This window comes from Psittacula echo (assembly GCF_963264785.1).
Source record: "Psittacula echo genome assembly, chromosome: 7".
Lineage (NCBI taxonomy): Eukaryota > Metazoa > Chordata > Aves > Psittaciformes > Psittacidae > Psittacula > Psittacula echo.
In genome coordinates this window covers 34,494,430-34,511,371 of record NC_137740.1, presented here as the reverse complement: position 1 = coordinate 34,511,371, position 16,942 = coordinate 34,494,430, and the positions used below count along the sequence as shown (strand labels likewise).

General features: G+C 45.7%; 2 protein-coding genes across 6 annotated transcripts; both read right to left on the bottom strand.

Moving 5' to 3' along the window:
- Positions 1-212: 212 nt before the first annotated feature.
- RPL22L1 (ribosomal protein L22 like 1) lies at positions 213-2,194 on the bottom strand. 2 transcript variants are annotated; one of them, XM_080622684.1, is made up of 4 exons: positions 2,103-2,194; positions 1,768-1,860; positions 1,260-1,381; positions 213-481 (listed from the first exon to the last, which is right to left on the bottom strand). In XM_080622684.1, the coding sequence occupies exons 1-4, from the start codon at positions 2,109-2,111 to the stop codon at positions 337-339; spliced, it is 369 nt and encodes a 122-aa protein (XP_080478810.1). In that variant the 5' UTR covers positions 2,112-2,194; the 3' UTR covers positions 213-336. The 2 variants fall into 2 exon arrangements, with proteins under 2 accessions (XP_080478810.1, XP_080478809.1); XM_080622683.1 differs by having other exon boundaries at positions 2,010-2,126.
- A 323-nt stretch (positions 2,195-2,517) lies between these two features.
- Positions 2,518-11,129, bottom strand: EIF5A2 (eukaryotic translation initiation factor 5A2). Of its 4 annotated transcripts, XM_080622680.1 has the most exons (6): positions 10,966-11,129; positions 10,416-10,605; positions 8,853-8,957; positions 7,151-7,282; positions 6,398-6,488; positions 2,518-2,732 (listed from the first exon to the last, which is right to left on the bottom strand). In XM_080622680.1, exons 2-5 carry the CDS (start codon positions 10,578-10,580, stop codon positions 6,429-6,431), a joined length of 462 nt encoding a protein of 153 aa, XP_080478806.1. In that variant the 5' UTR covers positions 10,581-10,605; positions 10,966-11,129; the 3' UTR covers positions 2,518-2,732; positions 6,398-6,428. The 4 variants fall into 4 exon arrangements, with proteins under 4 accessions (XP_080478806.1, XP_080478807.1, XP_080478805.1 ...); XM_080622681.1 differs by having other exon boundaries at positions 2,518-6,488; positions 10,416-10,608; XM_080622679.1 differs by having other exon boundaries at positions 2,518-6,488.
- Positions 11,130-16,942: the final 5,813 nt, after the last annotated feature.

Genomic DNA, 16,942 nt, shown 5'->3' with positions numbered 1-16,942 from the left:
ACTTCCACTCACAAGAAGCTCTAGTGTTATTTTTACCAAAATGGTTAAACGCTGATGTCTCTGTCCTACATTCATACTGGCTGAAGGGCTCAGTCCTTTTCTACTTGGACTCTTGACGCCACACTGAGCAGCTCTGATTTTTCTAGCAGTGTAAAGAAAACTGCAAATCAAAAGATTCTCCATGCTGGTTTTTAATTAGAACTTCGAAAAAAGGCTAGAAAACTGTAACCATGCTCTGTCAAACAGGGTACAAAGTCTTTATTCACCAATAAGTTAAGTGTTCTTATAAATAGATGTTCTTTTGTACACAGCATGTAGTACAAAGCTAAGCTTCAATTATTCCTCAGACTCTGATCCTTCTTCATCTTGGCTGATTTGGAAGTAGCGTAGTTCATAGGTCTCCTTGTCAGATGCAACAACACGAAGCCAGTCACGCAGGTTGTTCTTCTTGAGGTACTTCTTGGTGAGGTATTTTAGGTACCTTAAAACCAGTAATTATATGTTACAACTCTCTTGTTTAACAGCCCTTCCTGCTGTCTGCATTCCACCCAAGACATGGCTGTAGCAGGGGACGAACACGCTCATTATATCTGTTCATTAAAAATCACCATATATAACAGGGTACTTTCATTCCAGGTACCTACGAATTTGTTATTTGATGCTTTCTGACTACACAGCACAATGCCAGTAACTCAAAAGCACTGAGAAGCGGTTCTAAACTTTGGTCTAACAGAACAGATACTTGTGTATCTGTACCAACAAATGAAAGGGAGTTGCAGGGAAGGAATGACTCATTAGGAAGGAACCTCCCATCAGCACACACATCCATTGCACACCCTAACACACTGAGCAGTTTAACGCTTCATCTGACTCAACAGGTTCTTTTGCAACAGCATGTACTGCATACACATACGTTTTAATACAACAAAGTAAGTAATGAAACAGCCACCCATTCCATGAATTCAGCATGGCTTTTAAAAGCCTATCTTTCCTTCATGCACTTCTAACAACTTATACAAAGCATCTCTGTATTACTATGCTTATATTAGAGTATTAATTTGCACTCAAGCCCTGAGTTTTAAAAAGCAGGGTTTTTTTAATATCTAACGCTAGATCTGTTTGAATTATGTCTTCCACAAACTTTTACAAGCACTACGAAGGTCAGAGCCAACACCTCCTCTGTATGTACCCAAAGCACATCATGTTCAATATACCACTGTTCAAAATCACAAACACAACAAAAGGAAACATATGCCAACCTTTTAGAAAACTGCTTCTCGGATGTCACCGTGATCTTGTTCTTCAGGCGTTCAATATGAACACTGTTGCCCAAGTTTCCAGTTTTTCCATTGACCTTAACCTTCTCCTTTAGGAACTGTTCCTGTTTTAACATTAAAGAAACAGAACACTAGGGAATGGCACCCTAGGTGTGAACTAGGGAAGGGACCCTAGCCATACAGCAATATTAAAAATCACCATTTACTGATGTCCCGATAGCAAGTATTTACAATGCAGTAATATTCTACAGAGTGCAATTAAAGAAGTCACCCCCGTGCTAAAACAGTATTTAAAATAGTTTTATTCATGAACAGGTATAAGCCATCTTAACTATAACTACAACTAAGCTTTCAAAAGTGCCGATACTTTAAAGGACTGCCGTTGATTTTACTAATTTATAATGTAACTTTTGAGTTGGGATCCAGCTATCGTACCGTACTAAAGTTTTATTATACTGCACACCAGGAGTATGAGCAAACCACGACTTACAAAATTCCCTGAATCGAAGATTCCATCTTCCACAGGATGGGTCAAGTCAAGGCAAAACTTCCAGGTTGACTTTTTTGATTTTCTGTCCTTTTGCTAAAACACCGGAAGAACACCCATCATTATCCATAACACCCACACCAGCAGCTTTTACCAGCGCGGGACACGGCAAAGGGCCTTCGCCTGGAGAGCTGGACTAGCCGCAGCCGGCTCGCCCGGCCCGGGGCCCGCCGGCCACCACTCACCCCAGGTCCACTCGCCACCGGCGGCGAGGTCATCAAACCCCCCCAGCCAGGCCCAGCCCGCCCCGCGCTGCCGGGGTATGGTCCCGCACTCACCGGAGCCATACCACCGCGCCACGCTCCCGCAGGAAAGGGGAAACACGCTGCTCGCCTCGCCTTTATAGCCCCGGAGGTGACGTCACCAGGCAAGCAACAGGGGCAGCGCGCCTGCGCTGCCAGAGGCTGCCGGGTGCGGGAGCCCGCCCTCGGTAGCCATGTTGTCTCCGCGGCGGGGCGGCGATATCGAATGAAGGAGGCAGCTGTGTTTGAGTTCTGATTTTTATTTCTGTAGGACAGGAACGCAAGCGGTTCTCTTGCTCTCGTAACAACCCGCTGGCCGCGTCCCTCTCCTCCGGACGCATGAGCTGACAGCAGTGTTCTCACTGCAGCCAGGTCAGCGCAGGAGCCTGCAGACGCACTCAGCCTTGAAGCAACCCGCAGAGTCCGTGCAATCTGAACCAGCACCCAGATCCCCACAGCACTGACATCTTTATTATTTCTGGAGCAAAACAATCAACATACATCTTTCCCCTGATCATTGGCATGGTGTTGACAACAATACAGCTTCCGAAACAGACACACATTTGAACCACCAGGGCTGCTGCTCCCGGCTCACACGAGTTACAGGGTTTGGTTTTCACCATCAGGAAAAGCAGTCATCACCATCATTCCTCTTTCCCCAGAGTTCTGAAAGCCACACCGAACAATAATGCTTAAATATACAGCACAGGACAGCAGGGGTTTTCTGCGATACAGCAATACACAGCAAACATTTGGGTTTCAACTCACAAACCAAGTTACTCTCAGATGCCAAATACTGTAGGGCCAGACTGTAGGTGCTGGAGAGGCCTCTGCCCACCTTGGCATACAGCACCAGACTGCAGAATGCTCCAACACACTCCCACTACAAAACCTCCAGGATCTACGCCTTCGTTAGCATTCTCTGTGTATAAGCGAGATACTTGAAATATCCTTAACAAGGTCCTTTTCTCCTGAAGTTTAGTTCTACTGTAACAAACTACATTCTAATTACTCAACCAAAAAAAAGTGGGATTTACTGAATTTTGAATTCCGTGAGACTGACCTGCAGTAACCATAAGAGTCTGAACTTTCAACAAGTTTGACTTCTTTACAGATTATGTAAAATCACCTGTATTTTGAAACTACAGATCGAGCATCCATTTCTGGATACACTGTGGATTAGAAAAACCTGCAAGAGGCTTGAAAGCAGTTATGTCAAAACAAAATTCAGCTAACTTCTTAAAAAAAACCAGCCCTGAGAACATGGCTCAACTAGCAAGAGCCTAGTTGAAAAACCACCATTATAAGCAAAAATTAGAAGGATCTATTGAAATCTTAATGTATTATTTGCCAGCACTTGAGGCAGGAAACACTGCAGTCTTCCCAATTCTGTAAATTGGTAGCAGAAACTCAGAGAATTGGAGCCATTAAAAAAATGCATTATTTGGAGTGGGAATAGTTTTCTTTACCTCCTAGGTTTCACAGTCTTTACTCTAAGCAATTGCCATCAGCTTTTAGAAGATTAGTTTTCCGTTTTGACACAATTTAAGTGTTAAGACAGTACTACAGAACAAGTACATCAGTAAGATTTGTTTTAAAGTAAAGCTATGAAAGGAGAACTTCCCTAAGTATTTGGTTAGGGATCTTAAAAATACGCATCTATATGAACTATTGATCACAAAGTTTGTTGCAAACAATTCTGACAGTAAACTGAAACATCTTACTTTGGAAAAAAATGCCTCAAATACATGTTCTAATTTAGATACAACTTTTAACCTTACTGAAACTTTGAGATTATGCTTAACTCATGCTTATGTATTACTAACTATGGGAAACTTCATGCATGACAAGCAAATGCTCTGCACTTCCATAGTGTTTGAAGTGCTTCACAAAAGACAACTAAGTGTATAAGAACAAACCTATAATGAAGTACTTAATCATTTAAATCTTGCAGAACTGAAGGTTGCAATAGAAGGACATCTGTAAGTCCCAAGGACGGCTCTTCCAGCAAGCTGGAGGTCATAAAACCTTTATCTTTAGATTGCTGTAGTACCTGTAAACTCCAGTGAGACCAGAACCTCACTTGTAGGAACAGGACAAAATCCAGCCTTTGTCCTGGAGAGCTCACAGGTTAAGTAAATGCTCAGACTGTGGGCCAGTGGCATCAAATACCTGTCTTCCAACAAGGTTTTAGAGGACAGGCACATGAAAGTAAACTAAAGCACTACCAGAACAGGGACAAATCAGAGTCTTGCAGTTTTCAAGCATATTGTAAGTACTTGTAATACAGTGATAGCATTAGAACTTGCATTAGTTTGCCATAGCAACCTATGACTTCCCACACAGCTCACCTTGCCGTCAATACCATCATCAATGGTTTCACCATCACCTCCAAAGCCCACAAAGCCTGTCTTTCAGATACCTTTTCAATGGAGAAACAAAGGAGCAGTACAGACTAGCTTTAACTATTCAGCATGCATGTCAAAACTGTTCTGAATGCATCTCAATCTCTTGCATCTACAGGTGGTTTTTTAAGCAGTTTTGCCATTTCAATCCAGGCATTTTTATAGAGCTCACCTGCGATGTGCATTGTGCTAGACAAGAGCATGTGGAAGTCTCTTACTTCTGTCAGGTGTCCCAGGTAACTGTGCTTTATTACCAGAGTATATTTATTGCTGTCTTTACCTTCACTGGTACTGCTCTCCCTGTCACAAGAAGCCTGTAGAAAACACGTTTCTGCCATCTACATTAGGCCCCCAAGATTTGCTAAGCCCTCCCATAGTATGTACCAGGGCAGTTCAGGACAGTTGCCATGAGCCCTCTGGGGATTAAAGAGTATACACTATTAAGCTGAAAACATTTTAAACAGTTCACAGCAGTATGACCTCTGACTCTCATGGCCCACTGTGAATGGAGCACATATCCAGGGCAAAATGCTACATGCTTAAAAGTTATCCTCAATCAGCCAACAGCCACTGAAGCTTAAGGCAAGCTCATGAAGCAGTCTTATCAACTGTGGAGAGGTCTGAACCACAGACTAAGAGAGTTTCCCACTCATGAAGAGTCATCAAGTTTTAGAATTCAAGTTGAATGCCTTAAACAGGAACAGGCTAGTTATCCTTCCATTAACTATTGCTATGAAGCCTTGTGTTTGCCCATTAAACTACTAACTAGAGGCATGCATGCGTGTTTCAATGACTCATAACGCCCCTGGATGGGAGCTAGCTTTCATAACTATGTAGCAATTTATTTATTTTTATAGTTAAGCCATGGTTGTTCAGTATTGTCTGTCAAGTCTATATGTTGAAAATACAATAGTTTTATTTTTTAAAAAGAATCACATGCATTTAGTTTAGGCTCGATGCTACAGTTTGTCCCACTTTTTGAGAAAACACATGGTCCCTGTGCTACAAAAATATGGTCTACACCTGAAGATTAAAATCTAAAGCTGGAAGCACTGCAGCAGATTTCCGTGGAGTTTGTCACCCTTTTATAGTTTAAGATAAATAAAATAAAGGAAAGCAACTGAACTATTTTATTTTTTCAAGTCTGACAAAGGCCTCGAGTGAAAGTCCATAGCTTTAACATCCATTCTCACCTTTGTGTCCCCTTGACCTATCTATGTCTCACCTACCCAATATTCCAACTGCCTGCCTAAACCACAGGTAGGCTTTTGACACCATTTTATCATCAAAATAAGCCAACAAGTTGGCAAAGAAGAAAACAGAGGTAATACAGTTAAGTTGCACATGGCCACTGGGGCTTGGTCAAGCCAGCTGGCATTTTTGATCACTTGAGTTTCTTGGTCTAAAAGTTGCGATTGGCACCTACAGTTCTGCAAGAGTCCCAATCCACAAAATATTTAAGCATTAAAAAAAAAAAGAAAAGAAAAAAAAAAAAAAGAAAAAAAAAAAGCTACTTTTATTGTTTCATTGTCAGTTCTACCTAAACATGTCAAGAAAAATACTATTTGTGCTCTAGGTCACTTTATAATCCTAGATACCTACCAGCTTATCTAAAAGCCCCTGAATACTGTATTTTGTCTGTTCATACAGACAAACACTGTTTTGCTCAAGCAAATAAAAATATATTCACTAGTAACACCTGATTGGTTTCTCAGATCCACAGCTGAAACCCACAGGAATGTTAAAATAGTTACGATTAAGAAATTAAAATCTCAGTGATTTTGAAAACTGCCAGTTAGCCTGCAACACTAATCCAGAATCCAGCACTGCTTTTTAACAATTCAAAAAAGAAATGAGGTTGCTTGTGAAGGCCAGAGCTTTGGTGACAATAGGAACCAAATTTATAGATCTGTGGTTTGTCCAGACCTGAGCAGCTGCCCGAGCCTGGTGATCCTGTTTATTTGCAAGGCTTTATGGCTACAGCACATTCTTCATTCATTGCACTTATGACGGATATCTGGAAGAAAAGACAAGGTAAGTAAGTAAACTCCAACCTGTGCCAGAGGAAGTTACAGATTTTCATATTTTAACATCTATCCCATCTCTCAAGAAAAACAGAAGCTGAAGCTGGTAAAAATTCAGCCATTAGAAAGATTTCCACAGTATTTGCCCTTCCTACCAATTTGCTCTTCTACTGCCTTCCCTTTGCCATGTTGCCTTGGCCAACAGCTTGAGGTTCATACCACAAAGGAAGAGAAACAAGCTCCTGCAACAGAGCCTAGATAGTGACCAGTGTGGTCCAGCACAGACTATAGTCTGCAGAGCTACTTGCAGACAGGTTTGCTAACATAGCAAATTAGACTACCCAGAAATGTCACAAAACTCTACACCTGTCTGCAATGAAGAAAGCCTAGGGGCTCCAATCCACACTGTGTGGTCAGGACTGTTAGGATTTATCTAGATATTTCAGAGCTACACCTATCATCTTACTGACAACTGGGCCAGGCTTCAGTGCCATACTGAGTGCACCAGAACAAAAAAAAAGTCCTTCTGAATCTCAAAGGACCAATTCCCCTGCTTCTCTACCCACCCTTCACAGAGATAAAAATGGTCAATATCAAAGTATGATTTCTCAAGTGGAATTAACCATAACTCATCCTGTCTGCCATCTATAATTACCTGCACATCTTCATTGGCATTGAATTTTCCTTCTATTTCTTTGCCAAGATCCCCTTCTGGCAACTTTAGATCTTCACGAACTTCACCACTTTCTGTCAGCAGGGAGAGATACCCATCCTGAATACCTATCAGCTGTGAAGAGAATTCCACTTTTAGTAAGTTTAACATCAGTAGCCACCAGTAGACAGTACCTGAAGATAAGCAGAATGCAGTCAACTCCACCTGTTACATTAATTCTTTAGTACTGAGTTTGTAACAGTTAAGGACCTAACTTAAGTCAGTGTTTAACAACAGTTCAGAGAGCTGATCTAAGGCAACTGTACCAAAAGCCAGTCTGCTATCAAAAACCACCAGAACCCTGTTGGTTACTTCTTGGTACATAGCGCGCTGCAAAACCCATCCTTGTGATTTAAAAAAGGTCCTGCTTCCAGGTCACGAGTTCAGCTTTTTACATCTATGAATTAAAACCAGTAACTGAAATGCTGTTCACTGAACAGCACTGCTTTTATAAAGCACACAAAGTACACAACTGTACACTTCTATACCTTCATTTGTACAATAGGATACCATCATTTACATTAAAGGCTAATGAATAAATTAGGGAACATCCACCAAGCTCTGGGCCACTTTTACAATGCTGTTTTCAGCCTAACTGAAAGGCTGGGCTAAGGGAAGCAGCTATTTTGACAGAGCAGGTTAGGGAACTTGGAAGATATAACTGTCAGTCCAAAGCAACCCTGACAAGCCTGATAAACAGCAAGAATTTCAGAAGCAGTGGGGACTCAAGAACAATGAGAGATCACCAACATTAAGAATCTCCTGGGAGGTCTGAACCCCAGCACAAGGTTAGTCACACTTTATTCAAACAGCATTAGCTCTGAGTTGCTAACACAGTGATCTTTGGCTTTGTCAAGGAATTGCAGCGTCCCAGCTGATGCTGATATGTCAGTTCCTGGCCAGAACTAGTCCCAAGACAATGGGAAGATAGCAGATACATTACAACTGAGAACCTGAGCCATGCTGCTTTTAAGAGCAAACTGTTCGTATCACAGAACGCATTACAGAAGTCTGTCAAGTTCCCTGCATACATGTATTTCAGTACAGAGCTAGGAGCACCAAAATTACTTGAGAACAACTAAAGCCAGCTTCCATACAAGGAGTAGAAAGCACTGTAGCAAGTTAGAATTGGCATCAGATGCAATTTAAACTGTCTTGTTAATTCATCTACTCTGTTTAAGGGCAGAATTATAAATGAATCTAAGCACATATATATATAAATACATGCTTAGATTCAAATTTACTTGAAGCAAGATCCTGATTATCCTTTAACTAACATTAAGTTATAGCAGAGATAAACTCTCTAAATTCTAAAGGATGCCAGTACCATAAAGAATAAAGTGACCTTACAACACGAACTAGAAAAATCACGGTTCTGAATTGTCTATTACCTGTCATTTCTAAAGAATGCTACTGTAACATGAGGTTAGTACAGTAAGGAGCTCTCCATCGGTAAGCCTGAGAGTTTCAAGAATTCAGTAAATGCTGGGTTCAGCAACATCACATCTATACAGGCAAGTTCCCTTAATTCTGATAACAGTACTTAATTAATTGAGGCAGGTTTTGGGATGAAGAGAGTTTATGTGTGGTATTAGGAGTATAAAGGCTCTTAATGTGTGGGAGGACATAGTGACTGTTAACTCACCTGGTAATCATTCCTCTTGATATTTGGAACATCCATGTTATGAGTTGATGGGCAAATATCTTCATATTTTTTGCCAGTGAAGATATCAATACCAACCAAGTGGACCTACAAGGGAAGAAAATTACCATCAGTTACTGCTGGTCCTAGAGAATGCCTAGAAGATGCCACTGCCATCAGTATTGCTGGTTCCACACAGTTTTCTAAGAGATCATGTGTAATACCAGCTTCTGCCTAGAGCCTTTACTTGTGGTATGAAAGTAGCCCAAGCACCAAGTGAGGGTCTTTCACACCTTTTCACAGCACACTGTAGGAACACTACATGAGAATGAAGATCAGCCACTGTTACCTTCCATAGCTGTCTGCAGTGTTACAGCAGCAAGCTAAGAGCTCAGAGTATGCAGTGGTTAAGAAAACATTAACTTCCAGTTCTGAGAAACACAACAGTGTTGGTGACAACATGAAGATTAAGGGGAAAAGAAGAGGTGGTCAAGCACAAAGATTAAAGCAGCTCCCACCTGCCTTGGTGCTAGCAGTAGCTGCTCCCTACAGCTAGTGCTTGGATTACAAGCTCATAGCCTTCTCAAGCCTTTCACAACCACTTCACTTCTTAAGAAAATTGGATCAAAAATAAGCCATAAAAAAAAGCAAGAGGTGGGAGAAAGGAAAATACTGGCAAGAACTTGGTATACTCTAGCTTTGATAAATCCTAAGTATTTTGCCCACCTACATGTATCATACAAGGTCCAGAAACTTATAAATACCACTAGTTGGTGCTTGTAGCAGATCTGTCTCTAAACTCCACTATACCCACCATAAAGTGTTGCTGAAAGACTGAAGGGAGAGCCTAGCCTTGGTCCGAGCTCCGTACAGCTGCACAAGTCAACTGTTTAGGCAGGACAGCAGCCCAAGCCAGCAGCTAAGAATGTCCCTTCTGAGACACAGGAGGGGCAAGATACTCCTCACTCAGTGCTGAAAAAAGCAAAGCAGCAGCAAGGCAAGCCAGCAAAGTAGGGCTAGAGCAGGCCCACAGAGGCAACGAGTGTCTGCTGAGCTCCTCTGGATTACGTAACAGAACACAGCTTCTCGAGTAAGCGCTTGAATTGAGTGCAAGTGCTTAAGCTGAGCACTACAATAGTGAAAGTCTACTAGCCCAGACAGACAACAAAGTGCTTTGGTGGGTAGCAACAGCACAACCCAACCACACCCTACTGATTTCATCAGCCCCCCTCCCAGAACTTACTCTACCCCCACTACAAAAACAGGTTTTATCACTATCAGCCTTAAAGCTTTTTAACAAGTTGGGAGAAAAAAACAACCCACCCCGTCCTCGATCTTTCACACGTTACATTAACGAGCATCCTTGAGCCAGCTCTAGAGCACAGACACACACGAGACACTGCTGCGAGAATGGCAAAGGCAGAATACAGAACGCTGCCAAATGAAACGCTACACCCTCCCCTCTAGGCTAGCCACGCAGTGAGAGCGCGATGCCGCTGCGAGGGCTGGGAGCCGCAGGGCTCTGAAACAGACTAAGGCTTGCCGAGCCTGCCCGAGGCCGCTCACCTTGGCGTGGCCGTGCTTGCCCGTCTTGGAAGTGGACATCTCCACGATCTTACAGGGGCGGCCCTTGAGCACCACAAAGCCGTTCTTCCGCAGCGCCGAGCACTGCATGGGGTACGTGAAGGAGGCGCCGGCATCGCCCGTGGTGAAGTCGAGTTCGTCGGCCATGGCGGCGGGGGGCTGGAGGCAGGGGCTGCTTAAGAAAGAGAGCGCGATGGCTCGGAGCCCGGCCGGCGGGAAAAGCCGGGTCGAGGGGAAGACGGACCCCAACCACCCCCCCCCGGGGAAGGCCAGCGCGATGGCGGCGCCCCGGGGCGGGATGGGCCCGCCTCGCTCTGACACACGTGCCCGCGGGCGGGGAGCCGCCGCGCGCCACGCCACATGCCAGAACCCCTTGTGGGCACCCCCCGCCTTCCCCGCCCCTGTAGTGGCGGCGCCCGCCCCCAGGCTCGCCTCACCCCTTAATCCCCGTCGCCTCGGCGCCGCGGCCCAGCCGCCACCACCGCGCAGCCCCCAGGGCTGGCACCCCCAGCGGCGGCGCGGCCCTTCTTACCTTGTGGGGCCGTTCGGGGGTGCCGGGCGGGGCGGAGGCACGGCGGGTCACGACGCCGCGCACACGCGCCCGACCACTGCGGCGGGCGGCGGGAAGAGGCGGCGGGGAGCGGCGGCGGGAAGCGCACGCACCGCGCACCGCCCAGCCCCGCCCTCCCGCTTCCGCCAGCCGACGCGCTCATTGGCCAGTACCCTCCCACCTCCCACGGAGCGGGGTCCGGCCCTGCCCCCTCGGCCCTCCAGGTGACCACGTGGTGGGTGTGCCTTCCGCGTGCGCTCACCCCGCCCCTCGCCTACGGAGAGCCGCTGGGCTCAGTGCGCCCTCTCGCCAGTCGCGCGGTGCCTGCGCCATTGCTGCCGGGGCGAGGCACCTCCTACACACCGCAGGCGTGTGGTAGCTCTGGGCCGCTAGGCGGCGCTGTGTGTCCCCACCACACACAGCCCCCGCCATCTTGTGTCCTGGGCGGCTGCGGCTGCCGGTTCCCGTCAAGGGCGGTCAGGCAGCTTCCGGGCGGCAAAACTAGGTTTTAAACGCATTGGAAAAGAAATGTGTGTTTCCAAAGCCTGGAGGGATAAGGCTTCCTCGTGAGGTGTACTTAATTGTCCACACACAGCGCATTTGTGTGGCTGTTGTTTCCCCTCTCAGAATAATCAGGAGAGCTTTTTGCAAGTGCACAGCAGTCAGCCAGAAGGGTCTGAAACTGCTCAGAAGCTGTGGTGAAAGCCGGTTTCCATAATGGATGTGAGACTCGGGGAACTCCATTCCCTACAGTTTATCCGCAGTGCTAACAGCACAGCTGTCATTAGCCTCTGACATCCACTCCCTGCGCTGCCCGAGGAGAGGTCTGTGGTGATGAATGCAGCCACAGAGCCAGACATGGATCCTGAGCAAAACGAGGCCAAACAATAACCAATTTTATTAAAACTCTCCAAGTCAGATGCTTCAGTACTTTAGCTGTTAAACCGAATTCACCAGAAGACACTTCTGTGAAGCTGCTGGTGAATGGGCCCAGCCCTGAGGGGTGCCATAGAGACCACCTATAAACACCAGAGAAACAGAAAAACACCCAAAACCAGACGCGTGTGACAGCACTGTCAGAGCTGGCCTCTGCCATCAGCAACACAGCCTGCAGTGTGCTGTCCTGGGGTGTCTGCCCTGAGATGCCGAACTTCTTGTCTGTGTTGTAATGGGATTGCTACGTAAGTTGCATACATTTTTAAATGGTTCTTCATGGGATCTTTTATTTAATTCATTTTAACCTGTGTGATCTGTTTGCCTGTGGTCCCACCCTGGGTTACACAGATGCCACTCCAAATTGTACAGCATGTACCCAAGGAGATAAGGTTTGCTTTCATTTACATGGGGCCCCTTTATAATGCTCCAGCAGGTCAAGATGGTGGCTCTCTTCTGTTACCAGGGTTTTCAGTGTATGCTGCCTCACCCAGCCCACTCTAGAGATGATACACTTCACCCTGGGGAACTGCCCATTTTTCTTCCCTGTCAGCTAATAATCAGAGTCTGTGGCATTGTGTTAAGTGTTTTTACATGTGCAGTGTGTGTTTGTTTACCTACAAATATATGAACTAATTACTTGTGCCCTAGGACTTTTTTTCTTCTAATAAAATCATTTGTGAGGGTTTTATCTGAACCCAAACTGGAGCAGGCTGGGGCTAAGCACTACTGGCAATTTTTTTTTTTTCCCTTGAGGACCAGATTATAGATTTGGCTGATTTTCCATGACTAACAGATTTACTTTGGATTACTTGAGAGATCTTCTGGAGTAAATCAAGTCTCTTTACTGAGATGCAGCTGTAAATTCTGTTTATTTTCAAGACACAAAACATGTATTCAAGACAGCCTTTATTCAAGATTCAATAACAAAAAAAAAAAAAATAAAAGGGAAATCAGCTCCATCAGTTATTGCTTGTAGCATCGTTCTTTTGTCTGGATCAACATCTATTTTCTAAAGTGTGTTTCTTGGCAGTACTAATGTGATTATCTCACTTCTCTATACAACAGCAGGAGTTTGATTTAATCTCCTCTTAAACAGGAGATTTAGGTTAGATAAAAGGAAGAAGCTCTTTACTGTGAGAGTGTTGAGGCACTGGCACAGGTTGCCCAGAGAAGGTGTGGCTGCCTCATCCCTGCCAGTGTACAAGGCCAGGCTGGATGGTGCTTTGAGCAACCTGGTCTAGTGGAAGGTGTCCCTGTCCATGGCAGGGGGTTGGACCTGGATGAGCTTTAAGGCCCTTTTCAACCCTAACCGTTCCATTATTCTATGACTTCAAAGCATATTTATTTGTGAATACTGTGATACATCTCTGGGGGGAACAACAAGCAGGGCAGCCGTGTCCTGCAACACCCAGGGGTGGTGGCCTGGGTGCATGGAGGACAGAGGAGAGTCGTGCTTGCTAGCTGAGAGGGGGTCACTCATAGAGCGGCAGTGAGCAGTTTACTCAGTCTTGGTGCCCTCAGCGCTGGGTGAGCACTGGGAAAGTAGAGGGAGGCTCATTCATCAGGACTTGGTTCAGGTCACAAGATTAGAAATAACAGGTCATGAGCAAAGCAGTGTAAACAACCCTGTTCCAGTCTGAACAAGTGTCTCTGTTTCAGCTGCTCAGCTGTCTTACCTGGCATCCCATTGATGTGTCCTGCCTGTTGGGGGTGAGGGTTCACACTGGCTTCTGGTGCAGCCTCAAGCAGGAGAACATGAGAGAGGCTGAGGACTGATGATCCAGAGGACATTGTCATGCCCAGCAGACCCTCTGAGCTCCTACATACAGTCTCTCTATATAGTATGAACTGCATTAAAGAGCCTCTGCAGTGACCTTGCCGCAGGCACCCCATGCTGCTCCAGGCACTGCTTTAATCCTGCCATTCACCTTCTGCTTCCTGTGCAGTGCCAGTGACTCATTGTGCATTTGCTTCAGCCTTGAGAAAGGGATTCGTAGGTGCTGGATGGTTCCTACAATTATTAGGTGCTGTGTGCCCTGGGACGATCCTTAGAGGCTGCTGGAGCACTGCCTCTATCTGCTTCATGGCCACTCAAGGTAACCTTTCTGTACTCCACACAACCACCCAGCCAGAGAAACATCGGATGAGGTGTGCGTACACAGCCACACTGCCTGAATTCCCCATGGAATTCACCCTGGGCACACACTGGAGATCAGAGGCAAGCAGTGGCAGTGCAGGGACACCAAGCTAGTGAGAACCACCTGTGACTCCACTAAGAAGAGGGAAAAGATGTAGTAACTCCGGCTGTTGCCTCCTCCTGGGGCTGCAGCAGTGCTAGTACAGGGATATCCCACCTATGACCTGGGGGCCATGATTCTTTTCATAGCCACAAGAGCCACTCACTCTCATGAACAGGATACATGGAGGCAAAGCCACAAGGCACTGCCCAAGTGTCAGGTCTGCAGTTATTTCTAGAGCCTGTAAAATTTAATAACTGCTGATCTACAGCCAAATTTATTGCCACTGCTGGAGAGGAGATTCATTCCCTCTCAGCACAGCTATTTAGGCTGTGCTTCCAGGTAAAATTTGCCAGTGTTACTTCAGGATTTAATGAAACACTTGAACACAGGCAAAGTTACCTTAAATTAAGTCTCACGCTTACAGGTGCTGCTGGATCCAGACCTGATGTCCTGCTTTGTAATTCTTCAGCTCCCAGTGAAAGAAAAGGACATCAAGCACCTCAGAAAATGCATTGTACTTCAAACACTGGGTCCCTGCATATGTAGCACTGAGGTTACCTTCATCCTCATCAGCTGTGTGATTGGGGAGGTGGAGAGGAGGGCTTCCCAGGGATGAAAAACAAGTTGAAGTGAGGCAGAAAATCTGTGATAAATTAGTGTGGAAAGTGTTAATGGGGCCAAATGTCCTCAGTTTATTGGATTAGGAAAGTCAAACTAATTTGAAGATTATGCCTAGAGAGTGGGAAGCTAGATATCATTAGCCATTTCTCTGACACGACAGAAAAGTCTTAATGGCTGTCATGTCAGCACATTAGGAAAACACTGTCAAAACCCTTGCTGACAAGATGCTTTCTCAGAGATTATTAATTATATTTCATTATTAGCTAACCACAGTATGAGGATATATTTCACATGTTAACTAAAAAGCAGCAGCCATTTACCTAATAAGTATGACCTGGTCTTTTAAATTTTCTTAATGATTAGCAACTTGGTAAAACTGTAACGCCGAGAGATAAAAATAATGATTCAACAAGCTGTGTCTCAAGAACAAGTTTTAACTGGAACTTGAATGTAGCCAGGACAGATAAAGTGTACAGTCCAAATTACCAACCTGATGGGACAAGAAAAAAGTAAACATTGGCAGGTTTCACTGATTTGTATGACCTCTTTCTGCATTGTCATGCATGGTAAAAGTGCACTTGTGATAGTTCAGCCCAGCATATCAGCCTTGGTGAGGACAGGGATTGCTGTAGCCTTGAGCAACACTGAGCTCTGCACGTCGTGTCCGAGGCTGCAGCCTGCGTCGCTGCAACCACGAACAGAACTGATTTGAAACATCCTGGGGTGAGCAAAGCGTCATCTCCAGGGAAATATACAAATAAATCAAATGATAATAGTTAAATGCCTGAAGGCACATTGTCCAGTTGGGGCCCAAGAAGGTTGGAGAGGGTCCCCAGGGGGAAGTCCCATCCTGGAAGGAGAAGACTGGCTTCTCTTCCACACAGCAGCTGCTGCAAGGAAGCAGGGACCAGTTTTCCTTAAGGGCCTTTGAACACCTAGGCAGACCTTCTGGGAAGTTCAGGGCTATAGCTATGGGTAAGGTTAACGTTGTGGGCTTTGTTAAACTAGTTTATGTGCTGTTCTACAGTAATTGGATCAGGCTTTCTGTTATCATTCACCTAGTAACACACAGGAAAACGAAGACTGGCTGCCCAGAGTGTTGCTAAGTAAGTGACCCCTCACTGCTGAGTTACTGACAGTGTCACTGGCTGGTGCTCCTCAGGCATTAGGACAAAGCTCAGCAGAAGTTTAGTGAAGTGGTTTTGGACATCCTTTCTCATGTTAAACTACCCATGTGAGCACTGTGTGGCTGTAACTCAAGCCGTTCTGTTTGTATGGACTGGCCGGTTCACAAGGACCTAGCTGGGGACATCTAGCAGTCCAGTGCCAGCACCTTCCCTGCCACCCTGCCTCTGCTGTCCCCGCCTTCCACTCCTGGAGGGAACCAGCCTGGCTCTGCCCTCGAAGCAGGATCAAATATGCCTCAGTCCCATCTCTCCCCAGATGCCTATCATGCCTAGAGAGGCCACAGCACCAAGTTTTAAGTTGCACAAGTGCCCATACAAGCAGAGGTGTCATTTATTGTGGTGTTACATAGGTGGGCAGTGAAGACAGCTGGGGTTAGACGCTGGCACACCTCCAGTGAGGATTCATCCCAATGCAGAGCCAGCTTCCACCAGCTCCAGAGCTGCCTTCCAACTCCCCAGTCTCACCTCCGGACCATCCATTTCAAAGGCATTTAGCTGAGGGTTTGCACAGCAATTAACACCATGGAGCAAACATATCCTGCTAGGAACATACCTCCCATCTGGAGTTGGACATATGTCTGAGATACACAGAGAAGGAAAAAAACCGAACAATTCAACAGCACAAGCCAACACGTGTTGTAGATCTTGTCCATTGTTGCTTTTATGTTGCAGGTGTAGATAACCTTGCTGAAAGCAAGAACCCATCTCTTCTATTTTTCCCCTTCTTTTACATTCAGACAACTCATTATAATATTTAACTAACTGCAACAATCGTGGAGAGCTTCTGAGCCTATCTTCTCAGCTAGTCTCACTTGAGGAGACCTGTTTGCAGCACACAGACTGACAGCTCGACCCAGAGCCTGCACCCCAGCTCTGCTCCTCTCTTCTATGCACCACAACCTGGGCCCTAGTTCCCACACACCCTGCATGCCCCGTATCAGTCGCAGGTCCCCACTGCTGTAGCACATGACAGCA

What these genes read in the sequence shown, in the direction of transcription:
- RPL22L1 (XM_080622683.1), bottom strand. Translation starts at nt 2,111, where the DNA reads ATGGCTCCGGTGAGTGCGGGACCATACCCCGGCAGCGCGGGGCGGGCT. An exon ending in CGGTGGCGAGTGGACCTGGG is followed by an intron (nt 1,861 to 2,009) that starts GTGAGTGGTGGC and finishes CCGGTGTTTTAG; the next exon opens with CAAAAGGACAGAAAATCAAA. An exon ending in GAGAAGCAGTTTTCTAAAAG is followed by an intron (nt 482 to 1,259) that starts GTTGGCATATGT and finishes ACTGGTTTTAAG; the next exon opens with GTACCTAAAATACCTCACCA.
- EIF5A2 (XM_080622681.1), bottom strand. Translation starts at nt 10,580, where the DNA reads ATGGCCGACGAACTCGACTTCACCACGGGCGATGCCGGCGCCTCCTTC. An exon ending in GCAAGCACGGCCACGCCAAG is followed by an intron (nt 8,958 to 10,415) that starts GTGAGCGGCCTC and finishes CTTCCCTTGTAG; the next exon opens with GTCCACTTGGTTGGTATTGA. An exon ending in ATGCCAATGAAGATGTGCAG is followed by an intron (nt 6,489 to 7,150) that starts GTAATTATAGAT and finishes CTTTTCTTCCAG; the next exon opens with ATATCCGTCATAAGTGCAAT.